The 21,997-nt window shown below is 46.8% G+C and overlaps 1 protein-coding gene across 4 annotated transcripts in view; it reads left to right on the top strand.

Moving 5' to 3' along the window:
• The window catches only part of Prkag2 (protein kinase AMP-activated non-catalytic subunit gamma 2), a 243,021-nt gene that overhangs the window by 160,547 nt on the left and 60,477 nt on the right, over positions 1 to 21,997 (top strand). For all 4 annotated transcript variants that reach the window (XM_021161710.3, XM_021161709.3, XM_021161711.3 and 1 more), the window contains one exon: positions 126 to 340. In XM_021161710.3, coding sequence (XP_021017369.1) covers positions 126 to 340 — 215 coding nt within the window. The remainder of the gene's footprint in view (positions 1 to 125; positions 341 to 21,997) is intronic.

The following is a 21,997-nucleotide window of genomic DNA, read 5'->3' as shown; positions in this document are numbered from 1 at the left end:
GTTGATTTTTTTGTGTATGTGTTTACTTGGTTGGTTGGTCAGAGGAAGGGATGGGCTCTTAGAAGCACAGAGCCCTCTTCTCCACCAAGGCCACACCTCTAATGAGCTCTGTCACCTCCTTGCAGCCTCCAGCGTCTCCTCTTCTCCATCAACACCCACCCAAGTGACCAAGCAGCACCCATTTCCCCTGGAGTCCTACAAGCAGGAGCCTGAACGCCCAGAAAGCCGCATCTATGCTTCCTCATCCCCTCCAGACACTGGCCAGCGCTTCTGCCTGGCCTTTCAGAGCCCAGTGCGACCTCCTCTGGCATCCCCGACATACCATGCTCCTTTGAGAACCGTAAGTCTGCATCTCTCCCAGGGTGGGGCTGGACCAGGCTGTGGAAGGGAGGGCGGTGCCTCCGCACACCAGCTTCAGCTGCGCAGGGCCAGCATTTGTAAATTGTGCTGTCATAAGTCACAGGTTGAGAACAACATGCAGGTCTGGGTGACACTGTAGGAATCAAAGGAGATGCCTTTCTGTCCTCTCTACCTGGAGTATGGCCAGGAGAAAGTCTGCTCCCCCCACTTCTTAAAACTCATGCTTTAGAAGCGCCATTTGAATTTACCTTGACTAGGTCACTAAACTAACACCAACAAAGCAGAATCAATTGGGAGAAAAGAAGGAAGGAAGGAAGGGAGGGAGCAGAAGGGAAGGGGAGGGAAGGATAAGGAGAGGGAGGGAGGGAGGGAGGAAGGAAGGAAGGAAGGAAGGAAGGAAGGAAGGAAGGAATGGGGGGCATTATGTTCTAGAGTTTTAAGGTCTGACATCACCTGATTTGAGGTAGGTTCTTGAAAACTTAGTCACTTGGTGGGAAATGGGACAACATGTCTTCGTGGCTGTTAGAGGATTAACTGAGAAGGTCTGGAGTTGTTGATGGAAGAGGCCAGATTCCTCCTACACCTAGCTATTGCTCAGGCATGGAGCCCCTAGAGCGGTAGCCTGTTTGGTTTGAGTTAGGTGCTATCAGAGATGCAGAATGATCCTGACCCATCGGGACCAAACCAGCATAGACGGAGCCCTGCCATTTCAGTCACGGTGGTTTCTTTTCCCGGTGCTGTGACAACAAAGCACAGTCTCCCTGGAAACTGGTTCCAGGACCATCACAGCACCGAGATCCTTGTGTGTTCCATCCCTTTTATAAAATGGCACGGTTTGGACATAGTGCCTATGTCATAGTGCCATAGACACAGTCCTCTGTAGTTTTTTTAAACCATCTTTGGATAGCGAATCGATAACAAGCTCTATGTAATGTTGGTCTGTTGCATCTTTAGACAGTCCAAACAAGGCATGCATATTCAATACAGAGACAATCTTGTTTCATATAGTCCCTGCAGTCTATTAAACCAACAGGTTCTCTACCTGTGGAAAAGAAAGATAAGGCTCCCAAACACCAAGGACTTAAATCAGCACATTGAATTTCCACACGGCTCTGGAGCTAAAAGGCCAAAGTGAGTGTGTGGGTGGGTGGGTAGGGCCACACCTCCTCCAGGCTCCCACACTGCTCTTCTCTCCCAGCATCTTGCATCCTAGTTTTTTAGATCCTAATTCCACCTCCTAAGCCACCGTTCCTCTGTGTCTGCTTGTGAACCCATGTCTCTTTCCTTAAAGCACTAATCATCTTAGGCCAGAGTCCACCTCAATGGCTTCATTTTAACCTGGTGACATCCACAAAGACCTTATTTCCAAGTAAGAGTGCCACAGGGGGACACTAGAGTTAAACACCAGCATGTCTTCTTGTGGGACATCACTCAGCCCATAACAGTTGATATCTTAGGGGAGAAAAGGTATCTGCCAAGCAGAGAACATACCGTGGTTGCTCCTCTGTTCATTCAGGGATGGTTGGCAGTGGTCATTTGCCTGGTAAGGGTTGAACTGCCCAGCATTGCTCTGTCCTCCAAAACTCACATACTTGCTGGCAGTGTAGTAAATAGTACTTGGGTAAAAGGCTAAGTCAAGAGTAGTAAGTTGGTGGCTGGGATAATGACTGGAGCAGACACAGTGTCAGCTGAGCTGAGCCTGGAGGAGTGCTGTGAGCTTAAGTAAGCAAAGAGACAGAAGAGAACCATGACTGGCGGGAACCGGGTGCCAGACAGACCCTGACTATGGGCAGGGATAAACCCCAAGGCTGTCATGCTGAGTGAGAGAAGCCAAACAGCAAAGGACAGATACTTCGTGGTCTCCTTTACATAAGATCCCCATACTTTTCATAGAAGCAGAAAATGGAGTTCCGGTTTCCCAAGAGATAAGGGTGATTTTTTTTTAATTATATTTTATTTATGTGGAGGGAGGGATGTAGTATGTGTGTCACCACACTTGTGCAGAGATCAGATGGCAATCTTCCAGTCTGGTTTCTTCTACCATGTGGATCTCACAGGTCCTCTGACTTAGCAGCAGTAGCTATTTCCCACTGAACCAATCTCAGGCGCCCTGGGTGACATCTTTAATGGGCGTTTCCCTCTGGGAAGATAAGGTAGTCTCGGTGATGGAGGCTGTGTGGGCCCCATGACAGTGTGGATACTTTTATGTCACAGAACTGCATGTTCAAATGATTCTCTGCTGCGACCTGGATCGTGTGTGTGCCCCCTAAACAGCGAAACAATGAGCTTGCCCACAGAACTTGTCTTCATAAAGCTGCAGGAAACCAGGGTGACCATGGTGTGTTTCAGGAATTGGAACAGAGAGCTAAGGAGATGGCTTAGCAGGTTAGGTACCTGCCACACAAGCAGGAGGACTTGGATCCGGGTCCCTAGCACCTACACAAAAGCTGGCGCAGTGGCAGAAATCTGTGGCCTCAGTACTGGGGGGAGGGAGGGCGGGAGGACATGAGCAGGTTCTTGAAGATCGCTGCTCCTCAAACCTAGCTGAATCAATCAACTTGGCGTAAGCCTCAAGGTCGGTGAAGCGACCCTGTTCCAGAAATAAGGTGGAGAATGGGAGAAGAATACATCTGATGTCCAACTGTGGCCTTCACATGCATGTTAACATACATGCACACACCACACACACACACACATCATAACACACATATACCCACACACATATCACACACAAAAAAAATCAGGAAAGGATGCCTCTGCTGGGTGCTTGCCATAAACAGACCTAACCGTCTGTAAGTGCCATCCTAGGAAGCTGCCCCACCTGGCACTGCCTGCAGCCTCTGCAGCCACAGTCGAGTGGAGAGGGCGGGGCTTATTTGACGTTCATACAAAATGTGTCCCTTTATAATTGGATTTTATTGGATGGTTTAATTTATGTGCTGTCCCTTAAGAGCTTGGATGATTTTGTTAACTTTGCTACTGGCTTAATCTTCATAGAGAGATATGAGCTGCTTGAAGATTTCTGCAGCCCTAAAAATATTTCAACATAATTTATCTCTGCTCTTTAGAATAGAGACTCCTTCCATAAATGGGGACCCTGAAGATAATTTTTTTCTAAAGTCAGCTCCCATGAATTTTGTTCTAAAGTTGGATGGGGTGAATAATTAGTCTTTAGTGACAGCACTTACTGAAATACTTTATTTGTTCAATAAATTAATGCAGGCTGGAGATGTGGCTCAGTTGGTAAAGTGCTTGTCCAGAGAGCATGAAGTTCTGTGATGGGTGAGTCTCCTGCACCCCACAAGCAGGCCTGGTACTTATGATCCTGGTACTTGAAAAGTGGAGACAAGGATCAGAGATTCAAGGTCATCTCCAAATTCCCAGTGACCCTAAAGGAGGTCTAAGCAGTGTGAGACGTGAGACCCTGCTTTAAAAGAACAAGTGACAAATCTAGTGCTTGGTGAGAGGTGACAGAGCCATGAGCAATGCTCGTGTGTGTATGGGACGTGCGGCTTCAATAAATAGCCCCTAATTAAACAACGAAGGCAGTTTGTCTGCAAACGGGGGTGGGAGGACAATAAAACATGCTAGAACCTGTTTAGTTGTTATGGGAGAACAGTCTATTCTGTCTTGGTGACTGGCTGACCCAACCCCTTTCTCAGTAAGGAGGAACAGTGACCAAGCTTTGCATTTGGGGTGTCTGTTGGCTGGCTGTTGAGATCAGATAGGATGTGCAGGAGCAGAGAGGCCCACACTAGGTAGAGGCCTGGTAGCAGGCGAAGGCAGAGGGAGTACAGTGGAACTCGGAGAGCTCTGACAGGAAGAAGCAGGAGGCATTTGGCATCTGGTGAGTAAGTAATTTGAGGGGGAAAAGAAGAGTCAAGGATGATTCTAAAGCTCTGCCTTGACCAGATGAGGTGGACTTGTTGTGTTGGGAGACCAAAGGGCTGTGGAGGTCTGTCTCTGTGGGTAGGAGTCAGCTGCTCTGGGACAGTAAGGCACTGTGGCTCCTGTGTCCAAGGGGAAGAGTGTAAACAGAATTGGGCGTGTGAACCCGGACCTGGGAGCATCTTAGTATAAAACATTGAGGCAGCCATGGTGTATGAATGATGTAGAAAACATGTGGCTGGTGAAGAGAGAATCAAGGAGAGTGGGCAGCTAAGGGACAGACGGGGAAGGGATTCTGAACTGCCTGAGTTCAGGCAGAAAGGCAGGAACCACACAGAAGCCAAAGGATGATGTCACCCCATTTCACCATAAACTTGACAAGCCTCTCTCTGGACCCCTGCATGGCCAAGGGCCAAAGACACACACTGGAGAGGTGAAAGATAGTGTGGACTCTTTCAAGATGTTTGATGTAGGGGCTGCAGAGATGCTCATGTGCTTGTTTGTAGTCAGCTCAATTTCTCCACTCTTATATGGATCAGGACTCACTGCCTAGGGAATGGTGCTGCCCCCTGGGGATGATGCTTCCTACATCAATTAACTTAATTAAGACAATAATGCACAGGAATGTGCACAGGCCAACCCAATGTAGACAGTCTCTTAGTGAGACTCGTTAATGAGACTCTTCCCAGGTGACTCTAGGGTATGTCAGGCTGACCATTAAAGTGTGCCCATGTGTACTAGCATAGAGACACACACATAGAGACACACACACACAGCTCCTGCTAAGCATGCATTCTACAACTAAGCTACAGCCCTGGTGTTGGGATCTCATGTTTGACCTATAGCTTGAGTCAGAGTCCCCTGGAAGACTTGGCGGATGAGAGTATCATTACAGAAGTAATCCCAGAAAGAGTGAGGTAAGGGAAGACCCTGAGCCATGATATGATCACAGTAGAAATTGAGCTGTCCCCACCCATGAACTTCAATCTCCAAAGCTGTGAGGCAAAATAAACTTCTCTTTCCCTCAGAAGCAGCTTGTGCCGTGTTCCGTTGTAGTAACACAAAGCTGATTAATGCAGTCCAACGTGTGGAGAGTTTGGTCTCTTGGAGGCCTTGCCTCTTGACCTGCAGAGCTTTCCCAGTGTTCTCTTGTAGCTTCTTCTCTGTGTGCTTGCATCCCTGGTATCCCCTCCCCTTCTTGTGAGGATCCAGTCCTTTGGGACTACGCTATGACATCATTCTACTTTCCTTCCGAGGCTGGGTATGGAGCTGACAGTCTTGTGCATTTTAAGTGTGCATCTAGCTACATTCCAAGTCTCTCCTTTAGCTGTAATTACCACGTTCACAGGACACAGGAGTGGATGTGAGAGAAAGGTAATTCACTCACATAATTAATTACTCTCTTAAGCCACTGAGATACTGGGCGGGCAATCGTTACATGATAATAGAGAGCTAACATTTGTTTCCTTGTGGGAAAGTGTCCTGAGCAAAAGGTAATCTTTTCAAAAAATATGTCAACCAACTTCATTGGCAAGATCTCTTGTTTATGTAACCTGGATACTGGGGGTGGGGGTTGGGAGTCTCTGCTCAGTCAGCTTTTCAAGGTTATTTGAGATGAATAGCCTGCGTGTGTGTGTGTGTGTGTGTGTGTGTGTCTGTCTGTGTGTGTGTCTGTGTGTGTGTGTCTGTGTGTGTGTCTGTGTATATGCATACATGTGTGTCAGTGCAAGTGTGTGTACATACATGTTGGGGCTAGAGGCTGACCCAAGGTATCTTTCTCAATCACACACCCCCCTTGTATTTTGAACAGGGCCTCTCACCAAATCTGCATCTCACTGATTCTACCAGAGTGGATGTCCACACCCTGGCAGTCCCCCTGGCTCTCGAGCCCTAGTGTTGGGATTACAAGTACCTGTATTTTATGTGGGTGCTGGGGTTTGAACTCTAGTCCTCAAGCTAATATAACAAGCACATTATAGACTATTTTGTCTCCTCAACACAGACTTTGATTTTGTGTTACTCTGCTTAAGATAGAAAAGTTCTTTATTCTGGTTTGCTCGTTACATATTACGTACCTATGGCAAGCCACCATCCTGTCCCTATAAGCACATGCAAATATGTACCAATTAAAAATGTTTTTCAGACAAAGTCTCTTATCCTAGGTTGGCCTCATACTGTATAGCTGAGGGTGACACTGAACTTGGGATCCTCCTGTCACTGCCCCAGTGCTGGGACCGTGGATCTATACCACTCTGCCTGCTTTGTGTGGTGCTCAAGAAAAAACCCAAGGCTCTATGCATGCTACACAAACACCATCTGACGGGCAACACACCCAAAACACCACCCGACTAGCTACACCCCCAACCTGACATCATTTCTTAACTTCAAAGGAAATGCACTCTAGAAATCTATAAATATTTCTAATTTCATTGCATTAAGAAGTCTTTGCATATACTACTTTGGTTTTACATTCATGTCTACCACTTCAAGTACCAAGAAGGATTTGCCTGGGAATGTGTCTGTCCAGAGATAGCAAACTAATGTTTCTATCACTTGTTGCTCTCTACAGATTAGATATTTTAAAAATAGTATGTGAGTATGGGAGTGGGGGAGGGAAGAACTGTATGTCTCTCTCTCTCTCTCTCTCTCTCTCTCTCTCTCTCTCTGTCTCTTTCTCTCTCCCTCCCTCATCCCTTCGTTCCCTTTCTCCATCTCCCCTCCTCTCTCTTTCCTTCTCCCTCTCCCCCTCCCCCATCTTGGAATGGTGGGATTGCAAGTGTGCCCTTATTCCTGGCTTGCTTGATGCCAGGGGTCAGAGTCAGGACCATGTACGTGATGGACAAGCACTCTACCACATGAACAAATCCTTCCTCCTGCCCGGTTTTTCTTCTATCCCCAGAAGCCCACAAGGGAAATCATTTGTTCAGCTGTTTTTCCCTAAATCCTTCTTTCTTGTGGGGCACTGTCCCAGGCACTGAGTACTCAAAGGTGATTTTGATAATTCCTGCCCCGAAAGTCTCCCCAACAGGAAGAATGGATCTCCCAGAACACCAACTCAGGAGCTAAGTCCGTCAAGGACTGTTCCTCCTTCCCTCTTTAGGACAAAACTCACACTGAGGGAGGGCTTCTGAACAGGCCATACTCAGCACTGTTTAACCACAGGGATACAAAAACAGAGTAAAGTGGAGATAGAAATTTCCAGGATGGTTTAACTCTTCTACAGAGCCACACACCAGCACACCCCTGGTTAAATTTACCTCAACCGCATCCTCTAACCCTGATAAGAGCTACTGTAGGATCCCCCTTGGATTGTCCATCGTAATTGAGTAGCCCTACCTACATTTAGGACATTGGTGTGATACAGAGATGGGGTGCGCCCTGCAGCTTACTATGTCAATCTTCCAACTGTCTCACTGCTGTGGGACGAAACGAGAATGGCTGTCTGCCCTGTCTTGGGCTGGTATTGCCTGCTTCTGCCTCGGACCTTAACTGTGAGTTTCTTGTATAAGAACCTGTCATGGTCATGGGAAACTTTATATTCATATTTATTGCTATATTGTTCACCATAGCAAAGAAATGGAACCAACCTAGGTATCCACCAACAGATGAAAGGATAAGAGAAATGTGGTGGAAATATATGTGGTGGAATTTTATCCAGCCATGAAGAAAAACAAAATCACAATATTTGCAGGAAGATGGATTGAATGGAAAATTATACGCTAATGAATAAGCCAGACTCAGAAAAACAAATAGACTCTACTGTGCAGTCCCTGGGGTTTAATAGTGTATGTGTGTCTGTGTGTTTGTGTGTGTGTCTGTGTGTGTATGTGTTTGTATGTGTCTGTGTGTGCATATGAGTGTGTGTATTTGTGTGTGTATTTGTCAGTGTGTCTGTTTGTTTGTGTATGTATCTATGTGTATCTGTGGGTGTGTCTGTGTTTGTGAATGTGAATTGGTGTGTGTATGCACACATGTGTTTGTGAGTGTTTGTGTGTGTGTCTGTGTGAATCTGTGGGGGGAGGGTGGTATGTGGGACATGAAACAATCAGGAAAGGGGAAAATGGATGTTGGAGAGGGAGGAAAATGGGGACCAACAGGAGGCAGAGCCTGGGGAGTCTGGGAGAAGCCCAACCAAAAATATGTATGAAAATACCAAAATGAAGCACATCACTTTGTACACTAACTTTTTTTAATTACAGGAGAGAAAGAAGAAAGGGGTGGAGGGAAGATGGGAGAGAATGGAAAAGAAGGGGGAGGGGGAGGGGAAGGGGATGGAGGCTGGCTCACAGGCCCAGCCAGGGTAGAAGCCAGATGGCAGGGTTACTAAAGGAGTGAGATAGCAAAGCACGGGCTGGGCAGAGAGTGAGTTGTTGTCTTGCCAGGCTTGCTGTGGAGAGAAGTGAGGGATGCAGGAGGGAGGAGAGGAAGGAGGATGCAGTAATGTGAGTGGTTGGGCCTGTTAGTGAGCTGCAGAAATGTTTATGGTCCTGTACCTAGGACCCCTTACCCTGTGCTTCTGCTGACAGAGCTAGCCTCAGGCTGTGACAAGAACCCAGTAAGATGACTGCACAATCACTCATGAAGGGTTAGCTGCTAGCAAATGTGGAAGCCAGGCTGTGAACCACGGCAGCTGGGCTCCACGGCTGTGATCTCTGCCTAGTATTCCACTCTCTGAAGACTGGGATCCAGCCTGGGATCCTGCCTCTCCACCCCATGGTGACTCATTCTTAGTTCATATGCCTAATTCCAGGCTTAGCCCACCCTGTCCCCTGAGCATATATGGCCTATCACTTCATTTTATGAAGTTTGACTGGCCCCTGCTTATCCTCTCATCTCTTCCCTGTGTTAGCCCATGCTAGAGCCACAGCCCAGCAAAGCCTGAGGGATTTCCACGTGACTTTTTTTCCAGAAGTTTACTAATCCCTGGCAAGTCTGTGTCAGAGCTTCCCTTTATACTGGTGTGCAGTTAACTGTGAGCAAGTCCAGTGAGCAGAGTGAACCTGGTTCCCAGAAAGACAGGAGACAAGTAGGAGAGCTTTGTGAGAGACCAGGCCCAGCACCGAGTGCAGTGGGCTTGGCTACTGGTCCTGCATCTCAGGAGACCTGGGAGCCTGGCTGCACGTGGTGTTGGGGAGCCAGGAGATAGTCTGTGTGATTGGGATTTGATGCATGGGACTCTTCTCCCCTCAGAGGATTAGTAAAAGTATGCAAATCACTTCAAAAATGATGGACGGGGCTGGGTGACAAGGTTAGGGAAGATGGCGGCGACTGCTTGTCCCTGGGTAAGAATGGGCTGCATTTGAAGGCAGGGACACAGAGGTCATCATGAACTTGTCACTATCTTCTCTGCATGGTTTTTTAGAGAAATGTTACTGTTTAAATGTAGAATGTCACTGGGGGTCCTCTGTGGAAAAAGACTTGGCCCGAAGAATAGTGATGTCATTAGGTAGTGCAGCCTTTAAGAGATGGGGCCCTGTGGGACGGTCTTTAGGTCAGTAAGAGCATAAAGAAGAGAGACCCAGCCTCCTGTCTTCTCCCCATGGTATGTAAAATGTGAGCAAATGATGTGACTCACCACATGCTCCTGTCACAAAAAGCTGCCTTTCCAGGGACTCAGAGCTGTGGGCCAAGCAATGACATGGGACCCTCCCAAGCTGTGAGCCAAAACGGTTATAAGGTAATCATCTCAGGGTGTTTTGTTTTGTTTTGTTTTGTTTTTTGTTTTTTGTTTTTTGTAGAGATAGAAAGTCAGGCAACACAAGTGCATGTGCTACGCTTGCCTCTAGTGAGAGGATTCCCTTAGGGGCAGGGGATGTGATGCAGGCATAAGGATAAGAGTGGGGTCCCCAGAACCCACATAGGTGTGCTACATAGGTGTGGGGACCCTCACGTAATTCGAGCACTCAGAAGACAGAGGTGGAATCCCCCAGGCTAAGCTGGCTAGCTAGACTGCTTGTATGGACAAGCTTCGAGTTCAGTTGGTAGACCCTGCCTCAGAGAACATGGGAAACAAACGAAGACGACTCTGGATATCAGCCGTGGGTCTCTACACACACATGTCCATGCACCTACACACATTCTGTATGCGCAAGCATGCCATACACACTGGCATGTGCAACAGAAGTTAAAGTAATTTTCCAAAAAGATTTCATTAGCAACAGACTCTAGGGTGGAGTTCATGAAGGAAACGAGGGAAGGAGCTAGGAAAGGGAGCAGCAGCCATGAGACAGCCGTGGCTGCACTGAGGCTGCCTGCACCGAGGCTGCAGGGTCCACAGCTTCTGCAGGAAAGCACTAATCTCAAAATCATTGTGTGATAACGTTGGCTGGGCTGGGTGTGTCCCAGTTATGTGTCGTGTGGGGGAGGGGTGAATGCTGCAGGTCTGGGGCCTGAAAGGGCGAGTAGTGCTACCATTCAGTTATCTAGGACAGTACAGTAGGTGAAAGGCAAGCTCTACTAGACGCTGTTGAGTGATTTTTTTTTTCCTGAAGAGATATTAGCAAGCATTTCTTCACCACAGACAGCCACAATCAAAGACCAAAGAAACCACTACACCTACGTCTAGCTGAGTAAACTATTGAGTTTATTGAGGGTACTCATAGAAGCATGGGTGACTGAAGGCAGTCACCTCACTGGAAGGTCACTGGGCATGAGAATGACTCAAGAAAGCTGCACTCTGGACAGGCAACTGAAGGAGAAGCAATTTTACCTCTTTACCTTAGGAGCTGGTCCTGTGAATCTTGTAACTTTCAGGAACTTCTTAAGTCTTGTAGGTTCTCCTAGCTTCCAGAGCCTCCCTTCTCTCTCTAGGACAGAATGTTTCACGGGGGATGGGAGAGGAGAATGGTTTGGCTATTATTATCATTATTGTTATCGTTATCATTATTCCTTTGGAGCATCCGAGATATCCGGTGCTAACATCTTTAAGTCTGAAGTTGGGGGAACCAGAAGTATTTACCTCAGATTAAATCAAAGGGATCAAGGCTCAGAATATCAGGTATGACTAAGAGAACATTTCAGTTCTAAGAAGGGGGGCTGCTTTGCCAACATATCTGTGTGAAAATGCACCGGGTTGGAGTTGAGAGCTGGTACTGAACATGAAATGGTGGGAAAATGGCTACTCTGCGAGCTCAGGCACCACTCGGTGCACCGTGGACGGACTGCTTGCCTCAATTTGCATCTAGATGAGAATTCCTTCAGCTCAGAATCAGGCCTTTGCCTCACTCCCAGCACTTAGCAAAGCATTAACAGAAGCTGATGAGTTGTCGTTGGTATAACAGCGACACAAACCATAACACCAGCATTAATAGTGTTGCCTTAACGATGTTGTGGAAATGAGCCATGGCGGTGATGGAAAAGTTTGGGACAAGCCTTCTCTGCAGTCCCCTGAGCACTCGGGCATGCCTGGTTAATGAGTGGCCACCCACTCCCCTCTCCCTAGCTACAAGAGACGGCCCTGTAACCCGCATTTTCCTCTTTCTGCTGCTTGGCAGGGGACCCTCACATCGCCGTGTGAGGTCCTCAAGACTGTGCGGCCTTGCTTAGGCATAACTACAGGAGAGAGAGAGAGTTGTGCAGACTGGAAATGGGGGCAGGTGGCTCTGTAGACGCCTCCTGAGGTACCGTCTCCATCTGAGATTTCTTCCTGTGCTACAGGATTTCTGGACACACACCACAGCAGGAGCCCACTGCACACATTTGCTCTTTCACAGACTGAAGAGCTTTCTCAGCTCTCATGGTTGAATCTGATGAAGCTGTTTCTTGTTTTCTTTCAGTTTAACCATTTTTACATTACAAGCCTCTAGAAATATGTTTTATTCTCTTAAAAATAACCTTCTGAGCTGGGCATGCTGGCACGCACCTTTAATCCCAACACTAGGGAGGCAGAAGCAGGCAGATCTCTGTGAGTTGGAGGCAAGCCTGGGCTATAGAGTAAGTTTCAGGACAGCTAGGACAGGGAGGGCTGTGTCTTAGTCAGGGTTTCTATTCCTGGACCAAGAAGCAAGTTGGGGAGGAAAGGGTTTATTCAAGCTTACACCTCCAAACTGCTATTCATCACTACAGGAAGTCAGGACTGGAACTCAGGCAGGTCAGGAAGCAGGAGCTGATGCAGAGGCCATGGAGGGATGTTACTTACTGGCTTGCTTCCCCTGGCTTGCTCAGCCTGCTCTCTTATAGTAACCCAAGACTCCCAGCCCAGGGATGGCACCACCCACAAGGGGCCTTTCCCCCTTGATCACTAATTGAGAAAATGCCTCACAGCTGGATCTCATGGAAGCATTTCCTCAACTGAAGCTCCTTTCTCTGTGATAACCCCAGCCTGTGTCAAGTTGACACACAAAACCAGCCAGTACCGGCTGCTACACAGAGAAACCCTGTCTCAAAAAACACAAAACAAAACAAAGAAAAAACCCAAAAGATGATAGATAGATAGACAGACAGACAGAGAGATATAAATAGATACATAGATTAGATAGATATAAATAAATTAGATAGAGATAAAGGGATAAAGAGATAGATAGATAAAAAATAATAATCCAGATCCAAGGGTGGGGGCTCAGTGGGTAAAAGTGCTTACCACTGAGCCCACTGACCAGAGTTCAATCCCTGAACCCACATAGTGGAAGGAGAGAAATAACTCCTACATCTTCCGTCTGTCATAGGAGTACCATGGCACATGCACACATAAGCACACACCCACATGATAAATGGTTTTTTTTTTTAATGTAATGAACTAAAAATAAAGATAACATTCTGAGCCCAGCAAGGTAACCCACGCCTGAAAATCTCAGCACTGTGTAGTTAACACAGGAGGATCAAGGCTAGCCTGTGCTACGTAGCAAGATCTTGTCTTGAAAGGAGAGAAACCAGGAGGACTGGAGAGATAAGATGGCTCAGTAGTTAAAAGCTGAGGAAGCTGGGTTCTACTCCCAGCACCCACATGGCAGCTCACAACCATCTTTACCTCTAGTTCCAGTCTGTTCAATGCCCTCTAGTGGCTGCCACAGACATTGCACACACATGGTGCACATACATGGTGCAGGCAAACATTCATATACATAAAAATAAATGTCTTAAAGCAAATAAACAAGAAAGCTTACATAAATAAAATAAAATCCTCATTCTTGTACAAACTGTACTTTAGGCTCATTTCTCGTCATTCCTCTTTCCTATGGACAGAGCTCTAGTGATATTGACACACAGTGTGGCCACCACTGGCTGTGCACTGAGATGGCTAATGGAAAGTCTAACTCTCTATTTTACCACAGTTTTTAAAAGCTTCAATTCTTCTTTCTGTCAGAGAAGAAAGTTTAAAGAATAAAACCAGAACTTCTAAGCAGGTCCAAAGCTGTGCTGTGGGGTCTTGCCACCTGGCCCACATTGCCCCTTCCTGACAGATACAGAGACAGATCAAGGTGTTCAGCCTCATAGACACTGGCATATCACCTGTGCACTTAATGTTTATCTACTTACTTATGGATAGGCAAAGCTTTACTATGTGTCCCAAGCTGGCATAGAAACTCACACTCCCACATCCCCCTGTCCCCAGTGTCAGTTAACAGAAGTCATCACCACACCAGGCTATAGGCACTGAATGTTCTAGCCAGGCACCCAGGCACCCATCTTCCTTGGTTGTTGGAAATATGTTTTTGTTAAAAGCCTCATTTTCTTTTATAGTAAGATAGATGGATAGATAGGTAGGTAGGTAGGTAGGTAGACAGAGAGAGATAGATAGACATAAATAGATATAAATAGATATATAAATTATATAGATATATCTAGTTTAGATAGAGAAAATAGATTAGATAGATTGTTAGGTAGATATAGAGATATTAGACTAGATAGATATAGATACATGGATTAGATGTAGAATGGATGGTTGGATGGATGGATGGATGGATGGATGGATGGATGGGCTGATGATAGAATGAAATTTGGATGTATAGATATGTATAGCCAGCAGTGAGGCTGGCTTGGACACCCTGAGCCTCACACTGCAGGGCACCCCAGAGATCCGGTTGCTGTTTGGTGAGAGCTGTGCACTTCACTAGAGCTGCATACTAGCGATGGGATTCAGATGCGGAGCTGAGGATGTACGGTTCAGCACCTGATGGGCCATGGAAGACTTTGAGCAGGTTTTTTTTTGTTTTGTTTGTTGTTGTTGTTGTTGTTGTTTTGTTTTTGCCAAAATTTGACTCCAGACTAAGAGGTCAGAAAGGACAGAAGGAAGATGGAGTTTTTCTACCCGTTCTAATCCCTAGAGTTGAATTTGACCATTCCCCCCCCACACACACACTTTTGTTTTTGTTTTTGTTTTTGTTTTTGTTTTTGTTTTTCAAGACAGGGTTTCTCTGTGTAGCCTTGGCTGTCCTGGAACTCACTTTGTAGACCAGGCTGGCCTCGAACTCAGAAATCTGCCTGCCTCACCACTCCCCTTTCTTAATGTCTGACAATTGGAGTTCAGCTTGGGAAGGCCCAGACACAGTCTGAGAAACTGTAGCACCTAAGAGTGTATTTTTCTGTTGCTATTGACACAATACTACAGACCAGGTTACTTTCAACAAAAATGGTCTGGAGTGCATCTGATGGTGGCATACTTACTACAGGAGTCCTGAGGGAGGCACAGGGCACATGGCAAACCTCAGGGCACCAGTGTGTTTTCTGGTGCCTCTCTCTCCTTCCCTTCCTTCTCTCTCTTCCTCCAGGGTCTTGTTTTTCCAAGATAAGTCTTAAAAATAATAACCTGGATACCCTGCCTTCGCCATCCAAATACTGGGATTACCCAAGCCTTCCACCGTACCTGTTCTCTGCAGTGCTGAACATAAAACCTGTACCATGTCTGGTCACAAACCCTGGGCTTCATGCACGCTAGGCAAACACTCTGAAAACTGTGCGACATCCCGGCCTCTAGTCCTTCTCTCATATAAGCCACCAAGATTCCACCCATGATTATCTAATCCAGACTTGATTAAGTCTCCACCCTTTTAATACCTCACAAGCTCCAGTGTGAGCTTTGGAAGGAACAAACCATATTGGCTCATGGCACTGCCAGTATTTCACAATCCTCAGCTGGGACACAGAGTATTAATGTAACTTACCTGTTAGGAACGGAAGCATGATCCATAGAAATAACTTTGTATTAGCCGTGTTGTGCCTGAGCACAGCCATAGTACCCCCAGGAGGCCGCCTGAGTCTGGCACTCAGGAGCAGAGCCAGTGAAGCAAGCAGTACGGTCAGCCCCGGCAGAGAGCTTGGTCTCAGCAGCTGAACACCCCACCCTTCGAACTCCTTGGGTGCGTGGCTGTGGGTGTGGACGTTTGCACTCTACCTGCCTACCTCTTCAACCTTTCAAATGGTCAACAGAAAGCAGGCCTGTGCCCACTAGGTGTGAAAGCACAGCGTGCTCAACTCATATATTAATGCCCGCAGGCAGCTGGTGTGACCAGGCAAAGACCCCTGCACAAGGACATCTGTGATGTGGGAGAAAAGCACCGCAGAAACACATGTCGCCTGCCCTCCTCTGAGTCAGGAACTTGAACAGAAAAGGCTTTTAGCACTTGTGCCTCTAGAAACTCAGTCTCTGTGAGCACAGTCAGCAGGTAGCTTATTGGTGAGACCTGAAAGGGAGGGAGTGTTCAGGCCATGGATTCCCCTGAAGGAGGCAAAGTCCGTTTTCAGTTTTTTCTAAAAAAAAATAAATAAAATTGGGGGGAAGGGGCAGGATCTAGAAACAGCAGGAAAAAGGGACTGTGTTGTGGGAGGGGGGCATGCAACCCCACCTTTCCCTAAAACACAAATGTAGCTGCTTAAGAGCATGCTTTTTTACTTGTATTTCTTATTTGAGAGAGTACATGTACCACACTGTGTGTGTGTGTGTGTGTGTAATCAATTCTCTCTGGGTGGCACCTCGGTCACCAGCCTTGTCTGACCTTTGCCCCGTGAGCCATCTCGCTGGCCCTAGAATGCTTTTTAAATTACTACCTAGATCAGACTGCGTTTACACATATGTGCTGTTGGGCCATAGCTCAGTTGGCAGATTGCTTGCCTGACATGCACAAAGCTCTGAATTTGATCCCCCTCACCAATAAACTAGCTGTGGTCATTTGTGCCTGTAACCCTTGCCCGAAAACACTGGGGTAGAGGCAGGAGGATTGAAAGTTCAAAGTCATGCCAGATGTGGGGGTTCGCACCTTGAATCCCAGCACTCGGGAGGCAGAGGCAACAGCAGCATGGCTATGAGTTCACGACCAGCGTCAACACAGTGAGTTCCAAGACAGCCAAAGCTACATGATGAGTCCCTGTCTCAAAAAGTAAAATATTAATAATAGTAAAAGGACCAAGGTCATTGTCTGCTACATGCAAAGTGCAGAGTCAGCCTGGGATACATGAGGCTTTATCTTTAAAAGAAAATTTCTCTTTTGTTGCGTTCATAAGAAAATGTCAAATCTTAGCAAGTTTACTAGATCAGGGTTGACCACCTAAGCAGCATCACTAGTAAAGATGAAGAGAAGAGACTCTACAGAAGTCCCCTACTGGCTGAGAGAGCCACTGGTTCTCAGGAGGCTCGGTGCAGCATCAGGACCTGTGTGCCAGTCTCTTGTAGTCCATTTTCCCCTCATTCAACTTCGTCTCCCTACATTCCCCACCACAGGTCACTGCAGCTGGTTTCTAGATATGAAATGAGAGGTGTCCCCTCGAGCCCACTAGTCCATGCCGCAGCAGACAGGCATACCTCATCCCTTCCTTTTAATCCCAGACTGCAAAGGAAGTCGTATTATTTCTACTCTGATAGGAAAAGAAAGAACTTGTCAGGGTTCAGAAACTCAGACTCCACCCCCAGTTTTATGAGCAGCAGGTGGTAGAGACCTGACTTGAGCAGAGAGCTACCTATGAAACCCACATTCCTTCCATTTTGCCAAACTGAGCCTGCCTGAGGACTCTATCAGGCGTGCATGAGGTGCCAAGGTGGCTGTGGCAGGCACCATTGCTGCCAAGGCTGTGTAGGACTAACTTTCAGAGGAAACAAAGGCCTAGATTTGCAGGACTTACTCCATTCACTTAACTAAGAGTGGCGGTGGGCTATGGGGGTTATACCTCTTGAGAGGTAACTTTTGCACTTTGGGTCCTGTGCTGGTACTTGGATTAAGCAGCAGGCCCAGCGTAAGTCAGGCCTGATTCTTTCTGTCCATGCTACCCAAGAAAAACCATCCTTCAAAGACTTATGCTTGGCTAACCATAGCATAAGCACAAGATTAACATTGTTTTATTTTATGTGTCCTGGTGGCTTTTGTCTACATGTTTGTCTGTGCACCACACGCCTGCTCAGAGGCCAGGTGTCAGAGCCACTGGAATTGTAGTTACAGATAAACAGTGAGCTCTGTGTGGGTGTTAGGAGTCCTCTGCGGACCAGCAAGCACTCTTAACCACTGAGCCGTCTTTCCAGCTCCACAAGCCTTGCTTCATATTGTCCTCATTTATCAGTTTTTTGTTACATTACATCTACATCAGATTACACATCTATATTTCTCCGTGGTTATAATAAAAGTGATGTGCATATTCATTTTTAACTCTTACAGCAGAGCCAGTAAAATGGCACAGTGGGTAAAGGTGCTTGCCACTCAAGCCTGACCACCTGAGTGGAGTCTCCATCATGGGAAGGGAAAACTGCCAGAAGTTGTGCTCTGGCCTCCGTAAGCACACAATGGCACGCCGTGCCTGCTTACACTCACACTCATACTCACATACACACCTATACAGCAATCAAGGGCTTCTGGGAGTTTAAACCTTTTGGAGCCTTACTTTTGTTGTATGGGGATGAGTGTCTTGTTTGCACGTATATTTAGGCTCCACATGCATACCCAGTCACCATGGAGGTCATAAGAGGACATGGGATCCCCTGGAACTGTGGTTAGATGGTCATGAGCCACCATGTGGGTGTTGGGAATTAAACCCAGGTCCTCTGGAAGAGCAACAAGTGTCCTTAACTGCTGAGCCATCTCTCCAGTCACATAAAGATTGTTTTGTCGCCTTTAATCCCAGCACTCGGGAGGCAGAGGCAGGCGGATTTCTGAGTTCGAGGCCAGCCTGGTCTACAAAGTAAGTGCCAGGACAGCCAGGGCTACACAGAGAAACCCTGTCTCGAAAAACCAAAAAAAAAAAAAAAAAAAAGATTGTTTTGTTTTGATCTTGTCCTAGTTAGGTTTTTGTTCCTGTGCTACACACCATAACCAAAAACAACTTGGGGAGGAAGAGGTTTGCTTCAGCTCACAGTTTGCATTGCATCATGAAGGGAAGTCAGGGCAAGCCTCAAGGCAAGAACTGAAGCAGAGACCGTGGAGAGATGCTGCTTACTGCCTCTCTCTCTTCAGAGCTCGCTCAGCTTACATACCTTAGGACCACCTTGATCAGGAGTAACATTGCCAACAGAGATCTTGACCCTCCCCCATCAATCATTAATCAATAAAAATGCCCACACGGACCTTCCTACAGGCCAGTCTGATGGAGGCAATTCCTCAGTTGAGATTCCTGCCTTCCCTGATATGTCTAAGTTTATATCAAATTGACCAAACCCTCCCAGCACTATTCTTCACAGCAATAGGCACTATGTTGTCCTACTAAAAGTTCAGGTCTTAAAAAAAAATTCAGATTTTTCAATCATTCCAAAAATTCCAGGGTTTAAATAGCAGCTCGTTATGAGACATGTCAAATGATAAAGGTGAGTTTGATATCTGTCTGGTTCTGTATCTCAGATTAACAAGTGGATATGTTATACCATATGTGTAGTATGCTCAGGATGGTCTGGCCTAAGGTTGCAGACAGGGGCATTGGGGTGGAGGCTGACAATGGGTTGCGACTCGATGTCCTTTAAAAGTATAAAATCAAATTACTGTTTTGTTCTCTTCAGAAGAATGTCGAGGAAGTAGCACATGAACCGAAAAGTAAGGACATAATTGCACGCTCACAGATTGCCAACATAGCCTTAGTGTGGGCAGCCAGCTCTCGGCAGGTTGAACTTAAGAACCTCACACTTTCAAGACCAAACTCGGCCATAGCGCATACCAAGCCTCTTTGTCCCCGCCTCTCTTACCTGGCCGCAGCGTCCTGCCTCTGGCCCTCCCTCCTCTATCAGACTGAGAACAGTAAGAGTTAGGGAAAGTGGTAAGTCCCAGCATTTGTCGGTCTGTCCACACTCAGGATTCCCCCAAGGGAACCCCTTTGTCTCTGATCTGCCACCTGCAGAGCTCAGAGGACTTCAAGGAAATGTTCCTGTGATCTTTGTGACCGGGCGGCTGCCCCGAACCCTGGAGCCTGTGGGCCTCCCTGTGCAGTACCCAGGACTCACAGGCTCACACACAGACTGACTGCAGTGCTGAGGAGCTGATTGTCTCGAGGGGCGGGGAAAACGATAAAAGAATCCAACCGTCTCAGATAGTAAAGATTTTTCAAGAAAACTGTAGCTGTCCCGAGAGGCATAGCTTACAATCCTGGTTACAGGGAGACAGAAACTACCCAAGTGAGTTCATGGAAGCTTATACTACAGAGTGAAGTCATGCATTTTCTGAGCACCCTGAGGAGAGCCTCTATCAGAATTTTTTTTTTTTTTTTAGTTAAGAATGAGCTGGGGATATAACTCAGTGGAGAACACTCGCTTAGCTTGTGTCAGTCCAGGTTCCATCCCCAATACTGGCTCTGCCTCCAGAAAGTCTTGTATTTGATTTGGGGGCTGCGGGGGGTTTGGGGGGATTAACCTCTCTTTAAGACAACTACAAGAAAATAATACTACTCAAAACTTAAATTACAGGTTGCACATCCATTAGGATAGTTATGAAACAGAATAGAATTACAAAATGGAGCCACAGTGTTTGGGCCCAAGACAAGAATGTATTGGCCAAAGACCTTGGATAAGAACCACCTAGTGACTGACTAGCTGTGGGAGCTTCTCTTTGCAGTGTCCGTGACGCTGCCCACTTGCCTTTGCCTCACTCTTCATTCTTGTAAGACTCACTCTCCGTGGAAAGGGAGGCACAGTGACTCGGGCTGGAAGGCAAGGGGCAGTTAATAAACGCTGGCACTTGGTGTTATGTAAGGGCAAATTTGCTTTCTGAATGGCTAGACAGAAAGACACTTCCCAGAGCAAAGATTACGGGCTGGAGTTCTTGCATACACGAGGCCCTGGGCTCAGTCCTTAGCACTGCACACACAAAAAAGGAAATGTCACATGTGCCCTGTAATATGTAAAATTACTGCATACCATTTTAAACATGTTAGTAATAATGTAAGGTAGATTTAAGGAATGCATCTTCTATAAAATGAAAGATTAAATTTAAAAAAAAAAAAAAGCATGTGTGGGGCTGGAGAGATAGCTCAGCAGTTAAGAATACTGGCTGGTGTTCCAGAGGTTCTGAGTTCAATTCCCAGCAACCACATAGTGGCTCGCAACCATCTGTAATGGGATCTTCTAGTGTGTGTCTGAAGACAGCCACAGTGTACTCATGTAAGAAAATAAATTTCAAAAACTTTAACAAAAAATAAATCAAATCATGTTTGCCCCTGTACCCTCTGCTTTGTCCCCCAAAGCTTGGTGTGTTTGCTCTCCATCTCTATATGACCCAAGAAAGAGAGCGGGGAGTTAGTTTCCCTTTAGAGGCAGGAACTGCAGGTTCTGAATTCATTGATCTGTATTATACTAGGATGAAGCCCAGCCATCAATGGTTTACCTCCTCAAGATCCCCAGCCTCCTTTCTAGGGTGTCCCATTAAATAAAGCTAAAGAATGGCAGGTGTTAAAGGAGAGCCCCCATTACAGAAAGCGGTGGTGAAGAGGTACTGCCTCTGTGAGAGAGACAAGAGCAGGATGCTGCCGAATCAGATTATAAAGTGAAGCTGAGCATGTCGTGTTGTCTGGAAAGTAGATCCCAAAGACTAAGATAACAGTCAGCTAAGGAGCTGGGGTAGGGAAGCCCTGCTGGTAAAGCACTTGCCATGAGGGTGTCGGGACCTGAGTCTGGGCTCACAATAAACTGAGTTTGATGCTAAGTGCTTGTCATGACAGCCTAAGGAAGGAAAGACACGGGATTTCTGCATAGGCTGACTACCCAGTTGGTCTAGACTAACTGGTGAGCTCCAGGCCAAAGAGAGACCCTGACTCAAAGGAGTCAGGTGGTATTAGGGAGAATGAAACTGGAGGTTGTCCTCTGGCCTCCCTCCACATGCACATATAACATGTGCACACCGCATGCACATACACTCCCCCATATGTGCGCATGCATGTGCACAAGCACACACTTATTCAAAAAGCAAAGGAGAAAATCAAACCAGGAGGCTCAACCTCAAACTACCATGAGTCCAGCAAGGAAGGTCATGAGTAAAGGTGACAGGAGGTGGGGGACAACGAGGGCAGTTCCACGCATCACAGCCCAGATCAGAGCAAAACAAGAAGAAAGACCAATACCAATACAGCATCATGAAAGTTTAAATAGGAGAGATTCTTAAAATAATGTTGAAGAAGCCACGTGAAAAGCACCAAGTGTGAGGCCCAGTACTCCAGAGCCAGAGCCAGTGATTCCCCAGGTGAAGTTGCCTATACAGACAGGCCTGGGTCTGTGGGCTCTGTGTTCAGCAAGACCCTGCCGTAGTAAAGAAAAGAGAAAACAATGAAGGAAGACACTGGCATTAACTATAGCCACCTGCACACACCACATACACCTCACATGCCTGCGGGGGCACACATACACATGCCTGCACTCATA

This window comes from Mus caroli, unplaced genomic scaffold (assembly GCF_978045245.1).
Source record: "Mus caroli unplaced genomic scaffold, Mus_caroli_1 scaffold_4, whole genome shotgun sequence".
Taxonomy (NCBI): domain Eukaryota; kingdom Metazoa; phylum Chordata; class Mammalia; order Rodentia; family Muridae; genus Mus; species Mus caroli.
Note: the sequence above shows the minus strand (reverse complement) of the source record. Positions and strands in the feature narration are given on the sequence as shown.